Here is a 21,209-nt window from a genome sequence, read left to right on the forward strand (position 1 = left end):
CTTTTGAATGAGTTTTTGATTCAACTATATTCTTCAGAGGCTTTTCTTTTAAATCTCGCCTGATTTGAAAAGAGACCAAGAGACATGAGTTTAGAATTAGACGAACGGGCAATCGCTCCATCCTCCGGTTCGGGCGCTCTTGTTCCTTTCCTCCTCTTTTTTATCGCTTTTTTTCTACTTGGTATTTCCGCTTGCGCTTGTATTTCCGCTAACTGCGCTTGTTCCTTTCTTCTTCTTTTTTATCGTGTTTTTTTGTACTGTGTATTTCAGCTTTTTTCAAATTCCAATACCAATTCTTTCTTTTAGGCCCCCATTACACAAGAGATTTTGCTTATCTTGAAAAATTCAGTTTTTCTTAATAGAAAAAAAATTAGATTAATGTATATTCAAGTATCTTATCATAAGTATTGGTTTATATCAAAAAAATTGCAAAAAACTTGAATTAATTAGATCTCGAAAACTCAAAAAAATGCCTGTTGGCGAGATAGATCACTCAGTTGGCAGCTAGAGGCTTGAAAAACTAGTTTAATTTTGTACAATGAGACTCCTCAGGTGCTTTCCTAAGGACGCAAGCGTTGAACTGTGAATTGTCTCGTAGACAATGTTGAGACGATCATCATTGAACCAAAAATTATTTCTTAGGTTTTTATGGTTTTCTTTGGAGATCCCACATTGTCTCAAAGTGAGCGTAATAATCAGGTCATCGCAACGAACTCCAGACAGACCAACAAAAAAATATTTGCGTTAATGCAGAACGAAAATTCGGCTCTGCTAATGAAACGAATATTTCGTTGCTCAATATATACATGGCGAGCTCAGGCGTTTGTTGTAAAAGGACAAGAACAACGCATGGTAATCACCTACTCCTTGATAGTCGATTTATTTACCAGTCTTGGAGCGTACTCGTTTCCGAATTTGGAAAACTGATTAATAACGCTTTTGAGAATCATTTTTCCTGGAAGATTGACTTAAAGGGCGTTTATCATCAGGTACCACTGAAATAGGAAGATAAGCAGTGCGCGGCTTTTGAAGTTGGGTGATAAAATTACGATTTTAATAGTCTTCCTTTTGGGGTACTTAACGCGGTACCTGCGTTTCAGAGAGTTATGGACAATTTTGTTGCCCGAAAAAAGCTGGAAAAGGCTTTCCCCTACTTTGACGATTGAGGATTCAAAGAGGAGCATGACAGGACCGTTAAAACCTTCCTTTTTGCTGCCGAAAAAGAATTAATCACCTTGAAAATGGACATGGGTAAATTCTGTCTAAGGGCAAAGATCTATTCCAAGCCACATGGTCTCAGTAGGATCTAAGTGGCTGGACCCAGAGAGGCTGAAAGCTCTGAAGGAGTATCCACTTCTAGGCAATTGGAAAACAATTCAATTGGTTTTTTTGCGTATAATGCGAAATGGGTCCCGCAATACTCAAGCAGAATTCAAACGCTCTTAGAAGCTCAAAAGCTAGGAGCGTTTCCGTTGAGTTCCTTGTCATTTCTCTTATCAACGACATCAAGTCGCAGATCAGGGATGCGTGTTTAACCTTGCCCCACGCAAAAACTGTTCATTTACCTGTGGACACCCACGCTTCTGTGTACGCCATTGGTTCATAATTATCCCGAAAAAATTGGACAATAGCGTATTTTTCGCAAATATTATTGCAATGTGGGTGGAATCATTCTGCTGCGGAATAGAAAGCATAAGCCATAATTGAATCTTACAGAAATTTTTCCACTTTACTGAGGCCATTTCCGGTTACTGTGAGGAACAATCAAAAAAGCATCGCATTGATATTTTGATGCAAATATTAAAAAAGATCGAGAGTTTCCTGCGCAAGCGAATCGAATTTGCTGGATATTGCTATAATTTTGAATGCGGACCTGGAAACAAAAAAACAATAGGAGCGAGGATTGCTCACGTAGTGGCTGCGTTATTTTCTCTGCACGATAAATTCGCAAATCCTCGGATGTCTTGATTTTGACACCAAATCAGTTCTAAGATCTTAGCTCACACTCTCGAGGACTTTAACAAGTTATTGCCACATGCGACAATTTTCAATGATTAAAACCCAAATTTTTCAAGCCGAGCCAGCGTGGTCATATTATTAAGGCGTTAAAACAGTTTGACAGGTTATCCATCGATCTAGTTGACCCCAAGATTCCGTCCTTGAAGTCAGGTAACGTCTTTTTGATTACCGTTATGGACAAGTTTTTATCGACTTCGCTTTTCGTTCCCTGTTACGGATATTACCTCAAAAACAACCAAAATGTGCCTCTCGCATTTATTTGATATTTTGTGAACTCAAGGTTTATACACTCTGATCGTGAAGGACAATTAGAGTCATAGGAGTTCAATGTTTTCTGCTCAGAAAGATATATCACCAAATCCCGTACATCGCTGTATCAACTTGAATGTAACGGGCAGAACGAACGTTACAGTGAAGTTATCTGGAAGGCTTTTAGCTGCCTTTTAAATTTCAGGAAATTTTCGAGGAACTACTGGGAAGCTGTTCTTGGGGAGGCACTTTCTTCAATTAGAGAGTTAATTTGTACCAGCACAAATGAAACCCCTCAATGGTGATTTTTGCAATTCCCGCGGAAAGACTATGAAAGTTTCACTGTTCCAGATTGAATGTTTAGAGGAAATACAGCGTACCTGAGAAACTTTATACGAAGCAAATCTGATCCTCTCGTTAAAGTTGTCAAAAAACAACAGTTATTAGTGAGAAATCTGTCCAAGTCCAATATCAAACAAAAAACACATCAAACTCACAGAACGAAACCATTACAGGTGAAGTTTCTGGAGAATGGCGAAATTTCTCTTGGCGAAGCTCCCAAAGGGTACAAAAAAGCGCCAAAAGCGCCCGAAAAAGCTTATAATCTGATGGCACGGCATGAAGTGGAATTGAGAAGACCTGGACGCCTGAGAAATAAAACGACGTATTTAGAAGATTACCTGGGATTTCAAAAGAAGAGGGTTGAATGTAATGATAATTGAGTACTTCGGTTGTATAGTAATCACATGTTCCATAATGGTTTATATTTGTGTTTGTGTTTCATATTTTGAATAAAAGCTTGCAATAAGCTGTGTTTCTTCTGAGCAAAACGACACCTACTTCATCTTTCGAGTTTTGAGGCCTTCCATCTTCAAAAGGTTTACATGACTATTGATTCTTTTTTCCATAAAGCAATTTTTGAATAAGAAGTCTCTCCTCGTTTTCTCGGGTCTCATTTCTTGTGTGTTGAAATGTTTCAGCTTTGTCCTCTTAGATTGTTTATTTCTGGCGAGTGTTCAATTTTCTTTCCCTTGAGTCAGGAGCTTATAATCTTGAACGTATATCGACAGGGGCAGGCCATTCAAAAGCTTAATGTAAAAGAAACCAATTTGTCAAATTAAAATTACTTCCAATACTTAAAACAAACGTTTTCGAACTTTACGTTCATCGTCAGGTTAAAACTGTTTTACAAATTGTTAAAAGATAAACTGAATATGTATTTACATTTGTCTGAGATGACAATTAAAACAATTCTAGGAAACATTCTAAAAAATTCAATCGAAAATTTTTCCTTATGTACAATATTTAGCCTATTTACAACACATATTTACATCTGTTATCAATTTACTTAAAAACATTCCTATTCCGGATTTTTCGATTTTGTCCATGTTCTTGTATTTTTAGGGTTATTCCGAATTTGCCCTAACTATAAGTATCCCTCTTGTGGAGGTTTTGCAAATTTCGTTTTGTCATGCACAAAATGTTTTTTGCCCAATGCATTCACATTTAGTCAAAATTATGATTTGAACTAATATTTTAGCGTGAGTTCCCTCCCCCTATATTCGTCGCGTGTGTTTAATGCCGGCTTCAGCTTGCTGATATATATAGCTTCGATGATCATTAGTTTTTCTACTGACCGACAGGCGTCCAGAATTCTCCATTCAATGTCATTCGTGGCGCCACGACATTCAACTAGATGTTGACCCACCTGTGAATCCTTCTTTTGATGTTCTGTTATCCTTGTGGTAACATGCCGGCTTGTTTGCCCAACATAGATGGATCCGCATCCATTACATTTAATTTCATATACCACGTGGGATTTCAGATCTCTATCAAAGGATGATTTCAGGGTGGGGATTTTTGCTGCTCACATTTACGTTAATGTCAAGAAAAGCCAAACCCCCATCCATGTTCACTTTTTCTAAGGTAAATTGCAGGTTGTTGTGTAATGAATTTGCAAATTTTAAATACTCATCCGGGTCACCACGAACCGTGCAGATAATATCATCCACATACCTTTTAAACAATTTCATCTCCTTATCGTGTCCCACTGTCTGTTGGTTGCTGCAATAAGTACAAATCCGAACCACATCCTGCATGTTGGCGTATTCCTCATTCGATATTTTTTCATTCGATAAAAAATATCGAATGAGGAATACGCCAACATGCAGGATGTGGTTTGGATTTGTACTTATTGCAGCAACCAACAGACAGTGGGACACGATAAGGAGATGAAATTGTTTAAAAGGTATGTGGATGATATTATCTGCACGGTTCGTGGTGACCCGGATGAGTATTTAAAATTTGCAAATTCATTACACAACAACCGGCAATTTACCTTAGAAAAAGTGAACATGGATGGGGGTTTGGCTTTTCTTGACATTAACGTAAATGTGAGCAGCAAAAATCCCCACCCTGAAATCATCCTTTGATAGAGATCTGAAATCCCACGTGGTATATGAAATTAAATGTAATGGATGCGGATCCATCTATGTTGGGCAAACAAGCCGGCATGTTACCACAAGGATAACAGAACATCAAAAGAAGGATTCACAGGTGGGTCAACATCTAGTTGAATGTCGTGGCGCCACGAATGACATTGAATGGAGAATTCTGGACGCCTGTCGGTCAGTAGAAAAACTAATGATCAAAAGCCTAAGTTGCGTTTTGTAGGATTCCTGTTATCCTGAGGTTGACTTGACAGCGTCCCATTTGAACTTCTCCTGGTCTGTCGAAATGTGTTGGAAGGGTCGAGGCAGCTTAGTCTATATTGCACTACTAGGAGAATAAATTGTAAATCTAAATTTATCTACTCTACTCTGCTTCCTATCTTTTTGATGATTTTAGATGATTTGAAGATGACAGTCACCAATTCCCAGTCTGAAAGATCGGTGGGCCGTCCTATGGAATATCGTTTGGTAGCCAATTGGGCCTCGTGTTTTTATGACGTCGAGATGTTACAGAATATCGTACATTTCTTTCCTAGAGATGTCTGGGGTTCAAATAAAATGCACCCACTATGCACTGAGCTGGGGCACAACCGGAAAAGTTTAAACAATCCATACACAAAACCTTAAAAATAACTTGCACCACGACTGCCCCTAAATTCACTTGACAGGAAAGAACTATTTGTTCAATTGATCAGAAGAATTAGACAAAGTATATTGAATAAATCGAGAGTTGTTAACAAGGAAACGGAGTTTTTGAACTTCAGTGAGAGGCTAATTTCTGTCTGAAAAACTGGCGTCAGTAGTTTGCAGTCAACTATGCTTCAACCATTCTGAGTTATGTTACCTAAACGTCTAAAAACGGGAATATGTTGTCTCCTGTTGGACCTATCGGGTCCAGGAATTTAATGATTCCCCAAACTCTATTCGAAGTCAGCAGCTAGGAACTTAATCATCGACAGTTGTGGATTCAGGCTTCGATTCCAGTTTGATGATAGCAGTGAGGACACTGTATGTCCTTTCAAAAGCAGACTGTTTACTAAGTAATTTTGCTATTTGAACGTTTACTTTTGTTTACGAGTGCATGTTTTCTCGGTGGTCAATCAATTGCTCTTTGTTTACGTGTTGATAAAATTAAGCGGTTTAAGCGATAAGTTAATGATTTTGTCTTAGGGTATCATTCGAAATCATATGAATAAACAAAACTTATTTTCGTTTTGTAACAAGTTCCCATGTTCGGTTGTGATAGCTTCATATCAAGTCCCACAGGCCATTAAATTATATAGTCGGCTAATCCCATGTTCGGTTGTGATAATTTCATATCAAGTCCCACGGGCCATTTATTTATAGTCGGCTAAATGGTCGTTCTGCTTAATTTAGCAATAGGGTAAATTGGGTAAGTTGGCATTGGGTAAAATGGCAGGTTGGGTAAGATGGGATTGGATATAATAGCATTGGGTAAAATGGAATTGGGTAAATTGTCCTGACACCAGAAAGAATATCGGGGTTTCTACAAGTGAGCTGGTTTTCGTGCGAGTATGGAAATTAGAGATACCTCGTGGAGGCGGTTTTTTATGTGCGAATTTCATCGAACAGTCAAATCCTAGGACGTTACTGTATGAGCTGTCATCATTTGAAATAAAAACATAATTTAAGTTTGGCAGTGTAAAATTGGCCTTACCTTTCATTGCTAACAGATTCAGTCTATTACCCCGTTTAGAAACGACCACTTCTATATCTGAAAAGCACTGATTATGTAAGTTTTTAACCACTATTCGCGCTAATTGCTCTCAAACAAAGTTTGAAGCAATTATTTTGGTTGCTTGTCTTTCGCATAATTTTTGCTTTACTGATATTGTTCTAGACTGTTCTGGCGCTCGAGTGAATTGGCTTCAAAGAGTTGAATTCGAAAGATATCGAAGCTGTTGAGGGAGCTGTATATAGTAAGCAATTTTGAATTAATGTTGAATCTCTTATTCCCCCATTTATCCATTGCAGCAGGCCGTCTGAGTCCTAAGGTAGCTGCAACCAAAGCCAACGCCTCACCTGTTGTTCGAGAGAAATTTGACCAATCGAAGTGTATTATAGTTGCAGTTTTTGCGTATTCGCAGCCTAAGCTGACGTATTGTATGAACAAAAACTCATTGCAGTTCAGACTAAAGCGAATAGTGGTCTCTTTGCTGTGCTCTTGTTCTAGTACGTGCGAACGCAGATATTTTTTGAACTGTTTCGTTTTCAGTAAAAATGGCCCATCTTCAATGGAGGAAGTTCCGGTTCTTTGAGAAAGATGATCGTGTTGTGTCCGACAGTAGCCTCGTGGAAGCATTAAAACAGATAACCGTGTCTTGTTCCGCAAGTGGGAAAGGATGCATTTGCATTGGTTCTGACGACGGATGTATTCATCTCCTTGATCGAGGATTCGAAAAAACAACCTTTCAAGCATTTTCCGGTGAAGTAATGGGAATGCAGCAGTTGAAGATGACGAATTTGCTTATAGCCAGTGGTCATGAAGCAAACTCTTCGGTCGACATTATTAAAGTGTACAACTTAGACAAAATTGACAACACTGGTCTGCCCGTATGTATGCGGAGCCTGAAAGTGAATCCAAGCAAAGATCCAAACCCTCCCAACAAAATGACATGTTTTTGTGTTCACGAGAATTTGACGTTGTTGGCAGCTGGTTTCTCAGATGGCGCTATTGCCATTTTCAAGGGCGATGTTTCTAAGGAGAACAGTGGGAAGATTAAACTGGTAGAGGTGAGACCAAATGACGAAATTACAAATATAATCTTCAGTCAAACTCAATCAGCTTCTGGTCGGCAGTCTATTGCACTGTACGCAACAACTCTGACCAAAGTTTGGGTTTACGAAATTGACAACAAACATGAATTGGTGCACAAGTTGGAAAATGAGAAGGGATGTTCGCCGAAATGTGCCGTGTTGACAGACACATCTCAAGGAAATCAATTAGGTAATGGGATAAAGAAAATGCTGAGTTTGCTTTCAGAGCAACACTTTCTGGTTTCGGTGGTAAATAAGCTTCGTTGCCTAGTTTACCAAATGAGGGATCATTTCAGTTTGTGACCTCACAAGCTTAGTTGCATATCATTTTCAACCCTCGAGAACACCTGCCGTTTTTTTTGATTTTTTAATGTAGCGGGTACGTGTTCCTTTACTTTGGGGGGGGGGGGGGGTATAAACTTACAAGATACTAAACTAATCGATGAGATAAATCGAAAGTGAATAGTGTCCCCCTCCCAGAAATAGACTGCATCGTCATTTTAGACAGGTAATTGTCTAACTTCGAGTATTATGCTCCCAACCAACAACGTAGAACATTCAGAATTGTAAATAAAAATGTTGAATAGATTTTTCCAACTACTCAGCTTATGTCATCGTTCTCAACTTTCAAAATATGTACTCCAACTTTGTGCGCATCTATTCTGTTTTGACCCCATTTTTGGGATATCAATTGCAGATGTAGTTTACTAACAAGGGAATGTCAACATTTTCTTTAATTTCATTCTCTTTAAAACTTTTTATTGTAATGGCTAACTTCGGTGTTTACATGTTTTGGGGGTCATGCAAATTACGATCTTTTAACATGAGGGTCATAGAACGAGGGCGAGGGAAGAGAATAGGCAACTTTTGCATTTGCGAACTGTTCATACTGGAACCTTGCAGGACATTTTTCATTATACTGTTTTAGTGACGGGAATTCCGGAAGCTCTATACTTTTACGGGATGGACGGCAAAGGACAATGCCTCGCTTTCGAAGGTGAAAAGACAAACTTGGTCTGGCACAAAAACTACCTTATCACTGTGACGAAAGACAACTTGGGTCCCATCATGGGTGGCAAAGAGTTCGCTCGTCCTGCTCTAACTCCTGTCCGATCTATGTTCACTGTTAACGTCTACGATACGGCTAACAAGTACATAGCGTTCTCTGTAAAGATGACAGGAATTAAAAGTGTTGTATGTGAATGGGGTTCAATCTTCATAATTGGTGTCAATAATTCGATTAGTCAGTTGCGCGAGTTGGACACTCAGAAGAAATTGGACATCTTGTTCAGCAAGAATCAGTTTGACATGGCAATCAGCTTAGCCAAAACGCAACAGTATGATAAAGAGGGCCTGACTGATATTTTCATGTTAGTATGTTTAATTGCTCTCAAACAAAGTTTATAGCCGTTATATTAGTCATGTGGTCCCTTTTTATGTAATTTTTCGCTTGACCGATTTTTTGTCTGACCCATTTGACTTTTCGTCCTCATAAACGGTATAAACAGGTAGCGCTCAGAGGGCCGTAAGCTCTCTTAGAGCCCTTCAGCTCACTAGTCTCCAAGTATGCGATTCACAAAAGTTTGACCCACCGGCTATAAGGAACCCCTCTCGCCAAGCTCTTAAGGGCGGGAGTCATGGTGTTAAGGGTGATTCTTAGAGTTTGACCATATCCCCCCCCCCACTTAGTCACTCCCTCCACTCAACTTCATTGCACCCGTAACTTCGAACATTTGCCCCCACCCGCGCTCACACCCCTGCCTTCATGCTGACCTTACCCCCCCCCCCCCCATTAAGCTAAAGCTAGCCTCCTTAAGCCCAGCAGCTAGCTGCTGACAAAATCAATTGCTCGCCAGTCGTTTGAGATTCGCCCGACGTTAGTCGGTTATGTTTTTAGTGTTAATTTTGAGCGCGGAATTATGATTCAGATGTTCAATGTTGAATATTGAGATCGTTCCTTGATTGCTGGTTTTAAAATCTTGTTCGTTCATGGGCTTTCACGGGTGTTTTCTGTTTGTGCCCCCAGTACATGCATCCCCCGATACAGAGCACGTGCCATTACATAGTAAATCATTATGCAAAAATATGGCTCGAGCGTCTGGGGGTTGCAAACAATATGCGCCCACTAAGCTGGGGGGGGGGGGCACAAACGGAAAAGATCCGCTTTCACATTTGACACCGGTATTGGTTTGGCAGATAATTAATTTCTCTTGAATGAAGTTCATTGCAATTTATGCAATTTTTTTTTGCTTGACCATTTTGTGTTTTTCTTCTAGAACATTCTTTGACTTCTCAAGTAAATTTTTCACGCTTTCGTTCTTCATTTTTGAGTGATATCTATTGCTCTCACTCTAAAGTAAAGCTGGTTGCTAATATAAAGTCGGTTGCAGCCAAGCAAAGACGAGGGCCTGATAGCCGAGTGGGTAGTGCATCAGGTTATGGATCGGGAGGTCAGAGGTTCGAATCCTGGCGGGTCAAATGTTTTTCCACCCGCCTGTCGTTCGAGAGCAATTCTTCCGACATTACTGGGTTTATGATTTTTACTTGCACTGAATTAAAATTGAAGCTATCATTATAGTCGTGTGTGTGGCATTTTGCCTGACCTTTTTTGACTTCTCGATTGACTTTGAAGTCCTCCACTTGATTTTGGCGTTATCCAAATTGCTCTGATTCACAACTTTAGGCGAAAGCAGAATTTAAATCGGGGCAGTTTTTACGATGCTAAGAGGTATTATGGTTTTCTGTTTTTTAATTTTTCTCAAACGAAGTTTGTAGCAATAAAATTCACCATGTGGTTTTTATGCGATTTTTCGCCTGGCCGATTCTTGGTCTGAACCTTCTGACTTTTCGTCCTCAAAAACGCGATAAACAGGTTGCGCTCGGAGGGTAATAAGTTCTCTCATAGCCTTAAGGCTTACTAGATGCTAAGTATATGATTCTCCGAGACATAAATTCACGGTTGTTAGAGTTTGACCCCCCTCCCGCACAACCACTTCACGGTCCCACCTCTCCCATTCCCTGCCCCTTCACATCGTTTCGCCCGAAACGCAGCGCATCAACATGATTCACAACTTGCTCTGATTCACAACTTTAGGCGACAGCAGAATTTAAATCGGGGCAGTTTTTACGATGCTAAGAGGTATTATGGTTTTCTGTTTTTTAATTTTTCTCAAACGAAGTTTGTAGCAATAAAATTCACCATGTGGTTTTTATGCGATTTTTCGCCTGGCCGATTCTTGGTCTGAACCTTCTGACTTTTCGTCCTCAAAAACGCGATAAACAGGTTGCGCTCGGAGGGTAATAAGTTCTCTCATAGCCTTAAGGCTTACTAGATGCTAAGTATATGATTCTCCGAGACATAAATTCACGGTTGTTAGAGTTTGACCCCCCTCCCGCACCACCACTTCACGGTCCCACCTCTCCCATTCCCTGCCCCTTCACATCGTTTCGCCCGAAACGCAGCGCATCAACATGTGCGATCCTAATGTTTCTAGAGAAAAAGAGTTTAGGATGTTGCAACCCAAAGAGAATTTTGTCAAAAAACAGTTTCAAATTTGGAATATTTGTTTCTTTTGAACAGAAAATAACTTTTACACGGCCTGTTGCTACGTGTTCTCTAATAAGCTCGTTTTTTTGTAAACCCTTTGGTAAAGTGATCGCTTGTCGCTCGAGAGAATCTCGTCGAACGCTAATCCGTTATTATCTGTTTTGTTTTTAGGCAGTACGGAGATTACTTGTATCAGCGGGGAGATTTTGATGGCTCAGTCCAACAGTACATAAAAACGATTGATAGACTTGAGCCGAGTTATGTCATCCGGAAGTTCTTGGATGCACACCGAATCCACAACTTAACCACATACTTGCAGCAACTCCACAACGAGAAGAAAGCAAAAGCTGAGCACACCACTTTGCTTTTGAATTGCTACACTAAGTTGAAGGATACGGCACAATTGAACAGTTTCATCGAATCAAAAGACGAGAAAAGTTTCGATGTACATACTGCTATCAAGGTATGTAGGGAGGCACAGTATTACGATCACGCGTTGAAATTGGCCAGAATGAAAAAGGAGCATCAATGGTATCTGCGAATCTTGCTGGAAGATCTGAAGAAATACGAAGAGGCCTTGACGTACCTGAGTGATAAAGATTTTGAAGTTGTCCGCGACAACTTGATGGACTACGGAAAGATCCTGGTGGACGCTTTGCCCAAACGGACTACAGAGTTGCTGAAAACCCTCTGCACAAATTTCGGGACTGACGAGTATACAGGAAAGCCTCTGCGAGCAGAGCCGATTGATTACATAAAACTATATGCTATGCAGCCGGACTATCTAGTGGACTTTTTGGAGTTTATGACACAAAATGTGCCAAATTTGAGTCCGACGGTTTACAATACGTTGCTAGAGCTCTACCTGAAACAATACACCGACTCTGTGTTGTCGGAATCGGAAGCAGCAACGAACGCAGACAAATTGGCCCGTAAATCTACACAAGTGGAAAGCAAAGCCATGTCACTTTTGAGGGACTCAAAAGCACCTTATGACATGGATCACGCGTTGATTTTGTGCCAAATGCATGACTTCCGAGAGGGAATTCTGTATATGTACGAAAAGGCACACTTGTATAAACATATCGTGAAGTACCACATGGACCATTTGGAATTTGACAAAGTGATCGAAATGTGCAAAGCTCACGGGGATAAGGAACCAAGTCTCTGGCGCGATGCTCTGGTCTTCTTTGGTAAAAACGAGGAATCAGACGGAATGGGCGAAAATCTGAAGTTCGTCCTGAAAGTCATCGAAGAGCGTGAGCTCCTGACACCTCTGCTAGTTGTTCAAAGCCTTGCCCAGAATACAAATGTGAAAGTGGGAGTGTTAAAAGAATATCTTACCAGAAAGTTTAATCAGGAGTCAACGCTAATCGAAGACGAAGAAGCACAAATATCCAAATTGAAAGTGGAAATTGAGAATGCAAAGCAGAGAATTGACAGCGTGAAAACAAAACCGACCCAATTCCCTGAAAAGAGCAAATGCTCAACGTGTGCCCAGGACCTGTACAACCCGACTGTCCATTTTTACTGCAAGCATTCTTACCATCAGCATTGCTTCGAGTCTTACTCGGATAACGATCAGTGTCCTCTGTGTGTGGCGAATAATCAAAGATTCAACGAACAGTGGCTGTCTGTGAGTAACCGATCTCAGCTTCAAGAGGAATTTCATCTCAAATTGTCAAATACTTCCTCTGATGGCTTCTCTCTTGTATCTCAATATTTTGGGTTCGGGGTATTTAATGATCAGAAGTGATATTTAAATGATTTGAATTATAATTAAAGGTGCTTAACTTGATTCAGTATCTCTAAGATGCTTTCTGATTCATGGACTGAATTGCTGCAACTCATGTGTTGACCCAAGTAAAAAGTGTAGTTAGACAGAAATTAAAAACTAAAAAATAAATTATTTAGTTATGATTCCTAATTTTTCATCTAAGTATGATGCGTTACCTTATATTTATCGATATTCAAAATTTAATAAAACAGAATTTATCGTTTACTATCTTGTACTAACTGATGGGTTGGTTCTACACGTCCTAAAGCTGTCTTAATCAAACATAACAGGCTTGGGAATTTAGTTTTGTCTATCATTTTTTAGGAATAGTGTAATTCATATCGGTACCACAGGGTAAATTTAGCAGCACTTATTCAAAGCTGAAATTCGTGATGCAGAGTTTTTTTTCGAAAACGCACTGAAGTCAACTTAGAAACGTGAAAACGACGAAAACAAATGGTTTTACTTGAAGAGATAAATAGACGTATTTGGTTATTAGTCAAGCACCCATCTTTTTGTCTTCAGCGTATTAAAGGCAACTTTTAGTTGGCCTTGTTTATGAAACCTGGTCTTAGTTATATTGCTACTTAGGACTATGTAAAACGAACTAAAGGATTTTTATAAAAAGTGCCGTTTGGTCTTTCATTACGTAATGAGAGAAATGTATTGAGATCAAAATGTTTTTCAGATGGTTTAATAATGCCAAGTTGGTATTACGAAAAGAGTGATTTGGCAAAGACTCCTTCGATCAGAAATGGACTGAGTCTTCTACAAGAGAGGACCTTCCGAAAAGAGGGAGCGAGCTACATCATGGAATTAGGAAACTACCTCCAATTGCACTACGTAACCTGTGCAACCGCTTGCACCTTTTTTCACCGATTCTACATGTTTCACTCTTTCAGTGAGTACCCGAGATACCTCACAGCTACTGCGTGTTTGTTCTTGGCAGGAAAAGTTGAAGAAACCCCCAAAAAGTGGAAGGTCGTTTGGAAAGCAGCAACTGAGATTTTAAAGCAAGATCAACTTGTTGGTTTTGAAGGTTTCGATCATAAATTATTAACTTATGAACGTATATTATTACAAGCTATTCAGTTTGATTTAATAGTTGAGCACCCTCATCAGTATATTACAAAATATGCCAAGACTTTGAAAGGGTCGAAAGAAAAGGTGGAAAAACTAGTGCAAATCGCGTGGAATTTTGCTAATGATAGTTTACGAACAACTTTATGCCTTGAATGGGAGCCTCCAATAATCGCCATCGCTTTTCTGCAGTTAGCGGGCAAGTTCAATAACGTTGATTTGAACGCGATGCAGGGCGTAAGTGATCGGAAAAATTGGTGGTATCTCATTTTTGACGACCTTAGCGAGGACCTCTTGGAAGATATCTGCCACCAAGTATTAGACTTGTACAATGACAGCAAATCAGGAAGCAAATTGAAACAAGATGTAAAGAAAAAACGCCATTCCAGCAAAATTTCCGCCTCTTCTCTTTCTCAAACGGCAAGTGGAGCGAAAACGAGTTCTCACAATGGTTCAGATTCGAAAAGCCACGATGATGGTTCGCGAAAAAAGAGCCGTCATTCGAAGCACTCAAGCAGTTCGACAATAAGTTCTCAAGCATCGTCTACTCCGAATGTTAAGCAGGTCCCATCTCAGTTATTGGCTCCTAAAACAGAGGCTTTAACATCATCGAGTCAAACCGGAACACCTAATGTGGTTCCAACTCAACAGCCGACTGTCTATTTTGCAGCCACGCCAGCTACATCATCGCAAAGTGGAGGTCAAACGGTTATCGTTTACTGCCAACCTGGAGGTACAACTGGTTATCAGTTACCAACGGGGGTCAATTCTGTATTTACAATGCCAAAAATGCCTACGAATGACTCATCGAAGCCAGAAAGCGCCAACAACTTCGGGGCTAACGGTGGCAACCAAGTTTTGAACGGATACCCTAACATGTTTTATCAAATGCCTTCGAACGTGCAAATGACTCAACAAACGCAACCTCAGCAGTCGAACATGCAAAGTAGCCAGATGTCGAGCAATTCGCCCGGGTATGTTCAAAGCTCTAATAGTATGAACTCAAATTCTCAACATGCTTTTGTGCATCAGAATGCAGGAACATTCAATCAAGGTGCTTCGCCCAATCCTATGATGATGGCTATGAACCACTTCAACCTGCAGCATTCGTTGTTTTCTCATCAATCGCAAACGCCTCAGCAACCTCAACATCAGATGACTAATTCCCCGTACACGGTTCCCGTTCCCAACAAACAGCAAAATCATAACGGATCCGTTACCCCTTCAGCTAACAGTGGATCTCCGAACCCAGCTCCTCCGCCCTTCTCGAGGAGTAACCACATGTTCCAAAACCACTCGAGCTCTGTTGGTCCTGGCGATAAACTGGGAACCAATTCCTATCACCATCATTCAAATCACCCACCTCACAGTAGCGAGAGCGGGGGAGGTGGTGGTGGTGGTGGCGGAAGGTATCTTAACAACAACAATAACAATAACTATCATCACTCCTCTTCAAATCACTCCAGAGACTCTATCGGGTCGCATCATTCAGGAGCTCACGGGGGTTCAAGATCGGGGTCCAAACATTCAGCTGACCATCATCATAACCACCACAACAATCACCACCACAGCAACTGGAGCAGCAAGGCTGGAACAGCTTCCGCCCATTCTGCAAGGTGGAATAAATGAACTAATGCGTTTCATTAGACTCCTCTTTTTGGAACCCAAATTTGTTACTATGTCAAATTGCAGTCTTTTGTCGCTTGTGGGAGTTAGAATGGGTTTAAGGCTCTTTTCCCAGAACCAGTTTTTTTTGGGCCACTGTAATTCTGTGAATGAGTTTTAGCTCATATAAGGAAAAGAGTTTTAGTTGTTGCTTAAGTTTAAATTTAGACACAATGCTAATTGTATTGTCTGATTTGTGAGTTGTTTTGAGCTCCCGACGTCGACATTTTTGAATGGTGCTTCTCTCGTTGTTTATTTTGTTTCAGTTTTGGGCTCGAGAGGACTCTGTCCTTCCCATAGTAAAAATGAATTGAGACCATATAAATGGTTAAGAATCAAACTACTACCAATGTTGATCAGATCAAGTGTAAACAATTTAATTTTCTCGCAATTTTTTTTATTGAAGCCAGAGAGACAGTGGTTACATGAAAATTTACCCAATTCCGTTTTACCCAATGCCATTTCACCCAATGCTCTTTGATCTTTTCGTTCGTTTATCAGATGTTCGGTTGTGATATTTTCATATCAAGTCCTACGGCCCATTTAATTATTTAGTCGGCTAAATAGTCGTTCTGGTAATTTTAACAATAGGGTAAGCATTGGGCAAAATGGCAGGTTGGGAAAATGGCATTGGGTAAAAAGGAATTGGGTAAGTTGTCTTGACACCGAGACAGTAGTTCAGTGCCTGAGCATCCAATATTAAAAGAGCATCGACATCTGTGTGTTTTTTGCTGTATTATTTTATAGAAGTTTTGCAATTATTTACAAGTTGGACAGTTAATTTTTTCTAGGGTATTATGACAGGTATGCATTTAGGTGAAATATTAACTTCTAATAAAAATATTTAAGTAAAGAATATTACCAGTAAAAATATTAACTACCAATAAAGTAAGATGACCCAGGAGTTGCAAACATCAGTTTCATCAAGTGTTTCACATTTACTTTTGAACGTTGTCTTCGCAGAAGTGAAAATTGATATCAGGAAAATACAGGAGATGTATTAATTAACGGCAACAAAACTACAGAGGTTTTGAACTTAATGTCTTAGAAAATTCGTTATTAGTAATTAGCTGCTACTCAAGATATGAAATTATCAGTTCAATTCTTGGTGCATTTTCAAGATAAGATGGTAGCAAATAAATTGTAATTTTTTTTATCGATATAAGGAAAATTTTTGAATTGTTCAATGTAAGAGAAGAAAATGCTTTCTGAAAACGGTTTCCTTGTGAAAGTAAGCTATTGCAGCATTTTTTGGAAAAACGATGCAGAACAATTTAATGTTGTAGTTTCCTTGAAAAAAAAAAACAATTGCATTCCGAATGTGTGCATTTACATTTTCAATGTTAAAAAACTCCGTAGTGTATATTAGTTGTCTCTCTAATTAATTGATTTAATTAATTTTTGTACTTTAGTAGAATGCCATTGTTAGCAGAAAACCTCAAGCACACGAGAAGAAACTCTTTTTAGCAGGGCTGATGGTGAACCCGTTGTACCATTGAGTTAGCAATGTTCAGTCTTTATCCGTTATTTTTGTTCAATTTGCTTTCAGTTGATTGTTTTAAGAGTATCAATGAATCTACAGCGCTCAATATGGAAAACAGACTTTTGGATTTTATGTTTTAAACACTTTTACGCAGGTCCATTTTGGCTGTTAAGTTAAAAGAAAGGAGTTTTTTTTATCGACAATAGCTGTTCCAGCCTTTTCGTTCAAAAGCATTAGTTTTGCCAACATTTTTTCTAAGTCGATACTGCACAGTGTGGAATTGTACTGTGAGATACTTGTTTTTGAGTTTTGATTTTGGAAGTAGGGTTAGAAGAAGATAGGTATGTTATAATACAAATTTTACTCCTAAAAGTTTTTTATCTTGGTCCTTTTGGTTCTCAAAATTAAAATTATTTTCTCGTTCATTAAAGCTCAAGAACAAACTTATTTCGTTAATAATTGTCATATTGCGGCGTTCAACTGATGGCCTGCACAGTTATGGTCGATACATTCAACTGTGACGTTGTGACATCCCGGTTGCGGAAAGAAACCCCCACGGAAAAAAACCCCCACTTCGTTTTAGGTAGGAAATAAACCCCCACGGAAATAAACCCCCAAGGAAAAAAAACCCACTTCGTTTTAGATAGGAAATAAACCCCCACGGAAATAAACCCCCACTTTACTATTAAAGAGCTGCGCATTTAGCGCGTTTGGCCATGCCTCGCGGGCCATGGCCATGCCTCAGCGGCCCTTAGGACTTGATATGAAACTATCACAACCGAACACATTATGACGACCGAAATTTTAAAATGGGGGTTTATTTCCGTGGGGGTTTATTTCGGCTAAGTTGATTTCTGCTAAGTTAATTTCTAAGTTAATAGGGGTACTTAATACAAGCGACTGAACGGAGGTGTGGTAGTGGTAAGAACTGAAATTATAATTTTACTGCGTGTAATATTTTTCCATTTTCTATTTTTATAAACCAATCAAACGCTAAAGCGTGATAGACGTTTTTATTTACAAAAAGAAACATGAGAAATTTAGCAAGAAAAAGTTGAACATTCAAATAGATGTATCAGTTTATGAAAAATACAAACGTCGGTATCACTTGAGGTCAGACGAATCTTGTGGCAATTATATTGCTCCTCTTGGTCGGTTTATGCAATTTATCGTAATTCAAATTTTTCGTCTGATCGATTTTTGTCTGGTCAACTAATTTGGGTGACACCGAGTTTAGAAACAATACGAAGCATTAAAAGCGGAAGGTTTAAAGTTGCTTAACCACCCCCCCCCCCGCACTGCACACCCACACATTGAAACTCACAAACTCACAAAATCTACATTCTAGCCGTAAATTCAAGGTGTGCAGCCCAAATGTAGGGAGTTCAGATAACAGCCTCAGAGTTTTTTTTAGAGTTTTTATGGCGCAGCCCTTCACTTTCAATTCCTTGCTTCCCTTCACCTATTGAAGAGAGGCTTTCTAAGTTTAAGCTAGCAACCGCCAAAGACAACGCCTTGCAAGTCGTTATAAAGGAATTAACCAATTGCTAGTCGGTATGTTATAAAGTTTTTATGATGAAAAAAGGTTTATTTCTATGCCGGTATTATTGCCTTTTCTATACCTTTTTTTCAGCACTATCACAAATAAAGTACAAATAAGTTTTTGACAGTAATAACTGAATAATCTCACCAATATTGATTCAGGTTTTTGTTCCGCCAAAAATTGACTTTGCAGTTTTGCTTGTATCTCTTTCTGTTTTGGCTTATTTTTGAGGGCGAGTTGTGAAAATAGCTAAAATTGGCTATATTTTTGCGTCGGAACATTTACTTCAAAACCAAATTATATAAAAACAATCTGCTTTAGTTTGTATGAAATTACATTCAGCAATGGTTGATTTGTTGAAAAACTGATGTTTTGTTTTTGGCCTAGGTGTTGCGAAAAAATCAAGAGTTTTATTTTGAAAATTTTGTGCTCAAGTCCATTGACAGACCAAAATTTCCAGACACCTCTCTGCACCATTTGATTGAAGTATTTAGTTCGAGAGCAAATACAATGGCCAATCTTTCGTCGGTGAAAAAAATGTATGATAAGCGCTTCTTTTTTCGCAATGATTTGCAAACAAGAAGAGTGCGCGTTGTTCAAGCTTAAAAATAGTGGTTTGTAGCATTTGTATCATAAAAGACAACACAGGAGTCTCAGAAAGGGCGCTACGTGGTCAAATACGTATGATGATGACTTCGTTTTATGCATAAACATGGGTTGCCCGTAAAATTTGTAAGTTGGTCTCAAACTATGTATGAAGTAGCTATTAAAAAAGTATGTCTACTTTATGCAAATTATTTGCAGAAGTTTTCAACTACGTTTTCCCGCTTGATTCGGTGATTTGACGGTGTCCTGTTTTTTCACCCCTATTCTTTTAACCCCCTATATTTTAACCCCAATTTTTTAACCCCTATATCATTTAACCCCTATATTATTCCACCCCGATTTAAGCTTCCTATAATTAAGGATAGTTAAGCCTCAATCAGTTCTATTTATTTTAATTAATGGAGATTAAAATCGGGGTGAAGTGACTGAGGTGTGAACATACTTTTCGCACTTCAATCATTTCATCTCGGTTTTAATCTGTAAATTGATGGATCATAATTGTCAGGCACATAGAGCTAACGACTCAATATTTTAAAGCAAAACTATAACAATTAGCAAATTAGTTATCTCATCTAGTCCTGAATGGGGGAATTATAAGCAATTGAAAACTGGATAGAACTCAAGAACGTTTCTTGTTTCGTTGCATTTTGAATTCTGCCGACTTTGAGTTTACTATTTCTTCCAAAAACAAAGAAATATTGGTTGTAGAAGGCCATGAATTTTATGTTAAAAAAATAAATAAGTTTACCACTGCCTGGAATTGCTCGAAATATTAAAGCTTTAAGTGCCGCGTTTCGGCTTTTGCACAAGATGACCAACTTATTCACGTAAACGGTGAGCACAATCATAATTGGAAAGCCGGCCACACGAAAAGTTATAAAAGAGATCAAAGCCCTGAGTGAAAACCTAACGCCCGCAGCAGCCGTAGCTTCTGCAATTTTACCAGTAACTGACATTCTTTTGACCCAATATGCGTTGCCGTCAAAACCAAATTGAATACAAACCTCGCAGCGTTTGAGAAAGAATATACAAAGTGTCAATTAATGAACCATCGGACCGGCGTTTTGATATACCCGATATGTTTCAAGAGTTTTGTGGTATGACACTTTTTGACTGCCTCATCGGGGCAAAAATTCCGAAAGAGGAAGTATGAAATTTGAAAGGGAAAGTGCAAAACTTGATGCAGAACTACAGGGATGAAACTGATATTCCTTTTTTCAGGGCTATTGCCAGTTTGACTTAGTTGTGTTTGTATTGTGTATAATATTGTGTTTATGTTTTCATGTTAATTTAAATTTGAAATCCATCTTATTATTTTTGAGTTGTCGCCCTCCTTGCGTCCTCACGGAGTTACGTCGAAGCCTCATCGTTACTCATTCGGGAATTTGATCCCGCGCTTTAACCCTATGATGTGACCCCTAATTGGGAACAGTTTTGCAACATTTAGATATGAAGCTTGCACAGCTGCTAGCAAAAATATCAATCTGGATGTCACTGAAAATTCTGTTAAACACACGATTGAATTTTGTTTTGAATTGCTTTTTTATGCCTGCTCAGAAAGTAGGTTTTAAAATTTTGCTTAAAGCATTCCATTTGAAAAGTAACGGTTCTCCCGTCTTCTAGACTAGGACAGTTTTTGAACTTTTTTGATTCAAATCAAAGTGCAACTTAAAAGAGGTCACACTTGTCAAGTGTTATTTTTCGATCGGATTGTTCTAAGAAACTTTCTCGTCATTATTCTTTGATTTCAAACAATTGCAAGCTGTTCAATGCCGCAGTCTTGAAGGTCAGTAGTTTTGTGTTATTTAAGTCCTTTGAACTTTAGCTTTGCTAATTGTTCTTTTGGATGCCAAAATAGATAAAAGATTTCGGTGTTAAACCGATTTCGGGTTGATAAATTGCGGGGTTAAATGACTAAGGGGTGATTATATACGGCGTTAATATATAGGGGGTTAAATAAAGCGGGGTGAAAAGCAGTAGAACCGATTTGACCGTTTGTCTTGGGAAACGAG

The 21,209-nt window shown here is 39.0% G+C and overlaps 2 protein-coding genes across 3 annotated transcripts; both read left to right on the top strand.

The window, feature by feature from the left end:
• Nucleotides 1-4,730: 4,730 nt before the first annotated feature.
• On the top strand, nucleotides 4,731-12,963 carry LOC142344454 (vacuolar protein sorting-associated protein 11 homolog). 2 transcript variants are annotated; one of them, XM_075396107.1, is made up of 4 exons: nucleotides 4,731-4,824; nucleotides 6,955-7,686; nucleotides 8,425-8,866; nucleotides 11,215-12,963. In XM_075396107.1, the coding sequence occupies exons 1-4, from the start codon at nucleotides 4,746-4,748 to the stop codon at nucleotides 12,797-12,799; spliced, it is 2,838 nt and encodes a 945-aa protein (XP_075252222.1). In that variant the 5' UTR covers nucleotides 4,731-4,745; the 3' UTR covers nucleotides 12,800-12,963. The 2 variants fall into 2 exon arrangements, with proteins under 2 accessions (XP_075252222.1, XP_075252223.1); XM_075396108.1 differs by lacking the exon at nucleotides 4,731-4,824 and adding an exon at nucleotides 6,524-6,658.
• A 549-nt stretch (nucleotides 12,964-13,512) lies between these two features.
• LOC142344456 (uncharacterized) lies at nucleotides 13,513-15,956 on the top strand. Its single transcript, XM_075396109.1, has one exon. It carries the CDS (start codon nucleotides 13,520-13,522, stop codon nucleotides 15,527-15,529), a length of 2,010 nt encoding a protein of 669 aa, XP_075252224.1. The 5' UTR covers nucleotides 13,513-13,519; the 3' UTR covers nucleotides 15,530-15,956.
• The last annotated feature ends 5,253 nt before the right edge of the window (nucleotides 15,957-21,209 follow it).

Source organism: Convolutriloba macropyga, chromosome 8 (assembly GCF_964194025.1).
Source record: "Convolutriloba macropyga chromosome 8, txConMacr16.3, whole genome shotgun sequence".
NCBI classification, from domain to species: domain Eukaryota; kingdom Metazoa; phylum Xenacoelomorpha; order Acoela; family Convolutidae; genus Convolutriloba; species Convolutriloba macropyga.

Excerpts from the sequence above, each read along its gene's own strand:
- LOC142344454 (XM_075396107.1), top strand. The coding sequence starts at position 4,746 with ATGCGGATCCATCTATGTTGGGCAAACAAGCCGGCATGTTACCACAAG. Across the intron at positions 4,825-6,954 it reads ATCAAAAGAAGGATTCACAG|TAAAAATGGCCCATCTTCAA; the intron begins GTGGGTCAACAT and ends TTTCGTTTTCAG. Across the intron at positions 8,867-11,214 it reads GGCCTGACTGATATTTTCAT|GCAGTACGGAGATTACTTGT; the intron begins GTTAGTATGTTT and ends TTTTGTTTTTAG.
- LOC142344456 (XM_075396109.1), top strand. The coding sequence starts at position 13,520 with ATGCCAAGTTGGTATTACGAAAAGAGTGATTTGGCAAAGACTCCTTCG.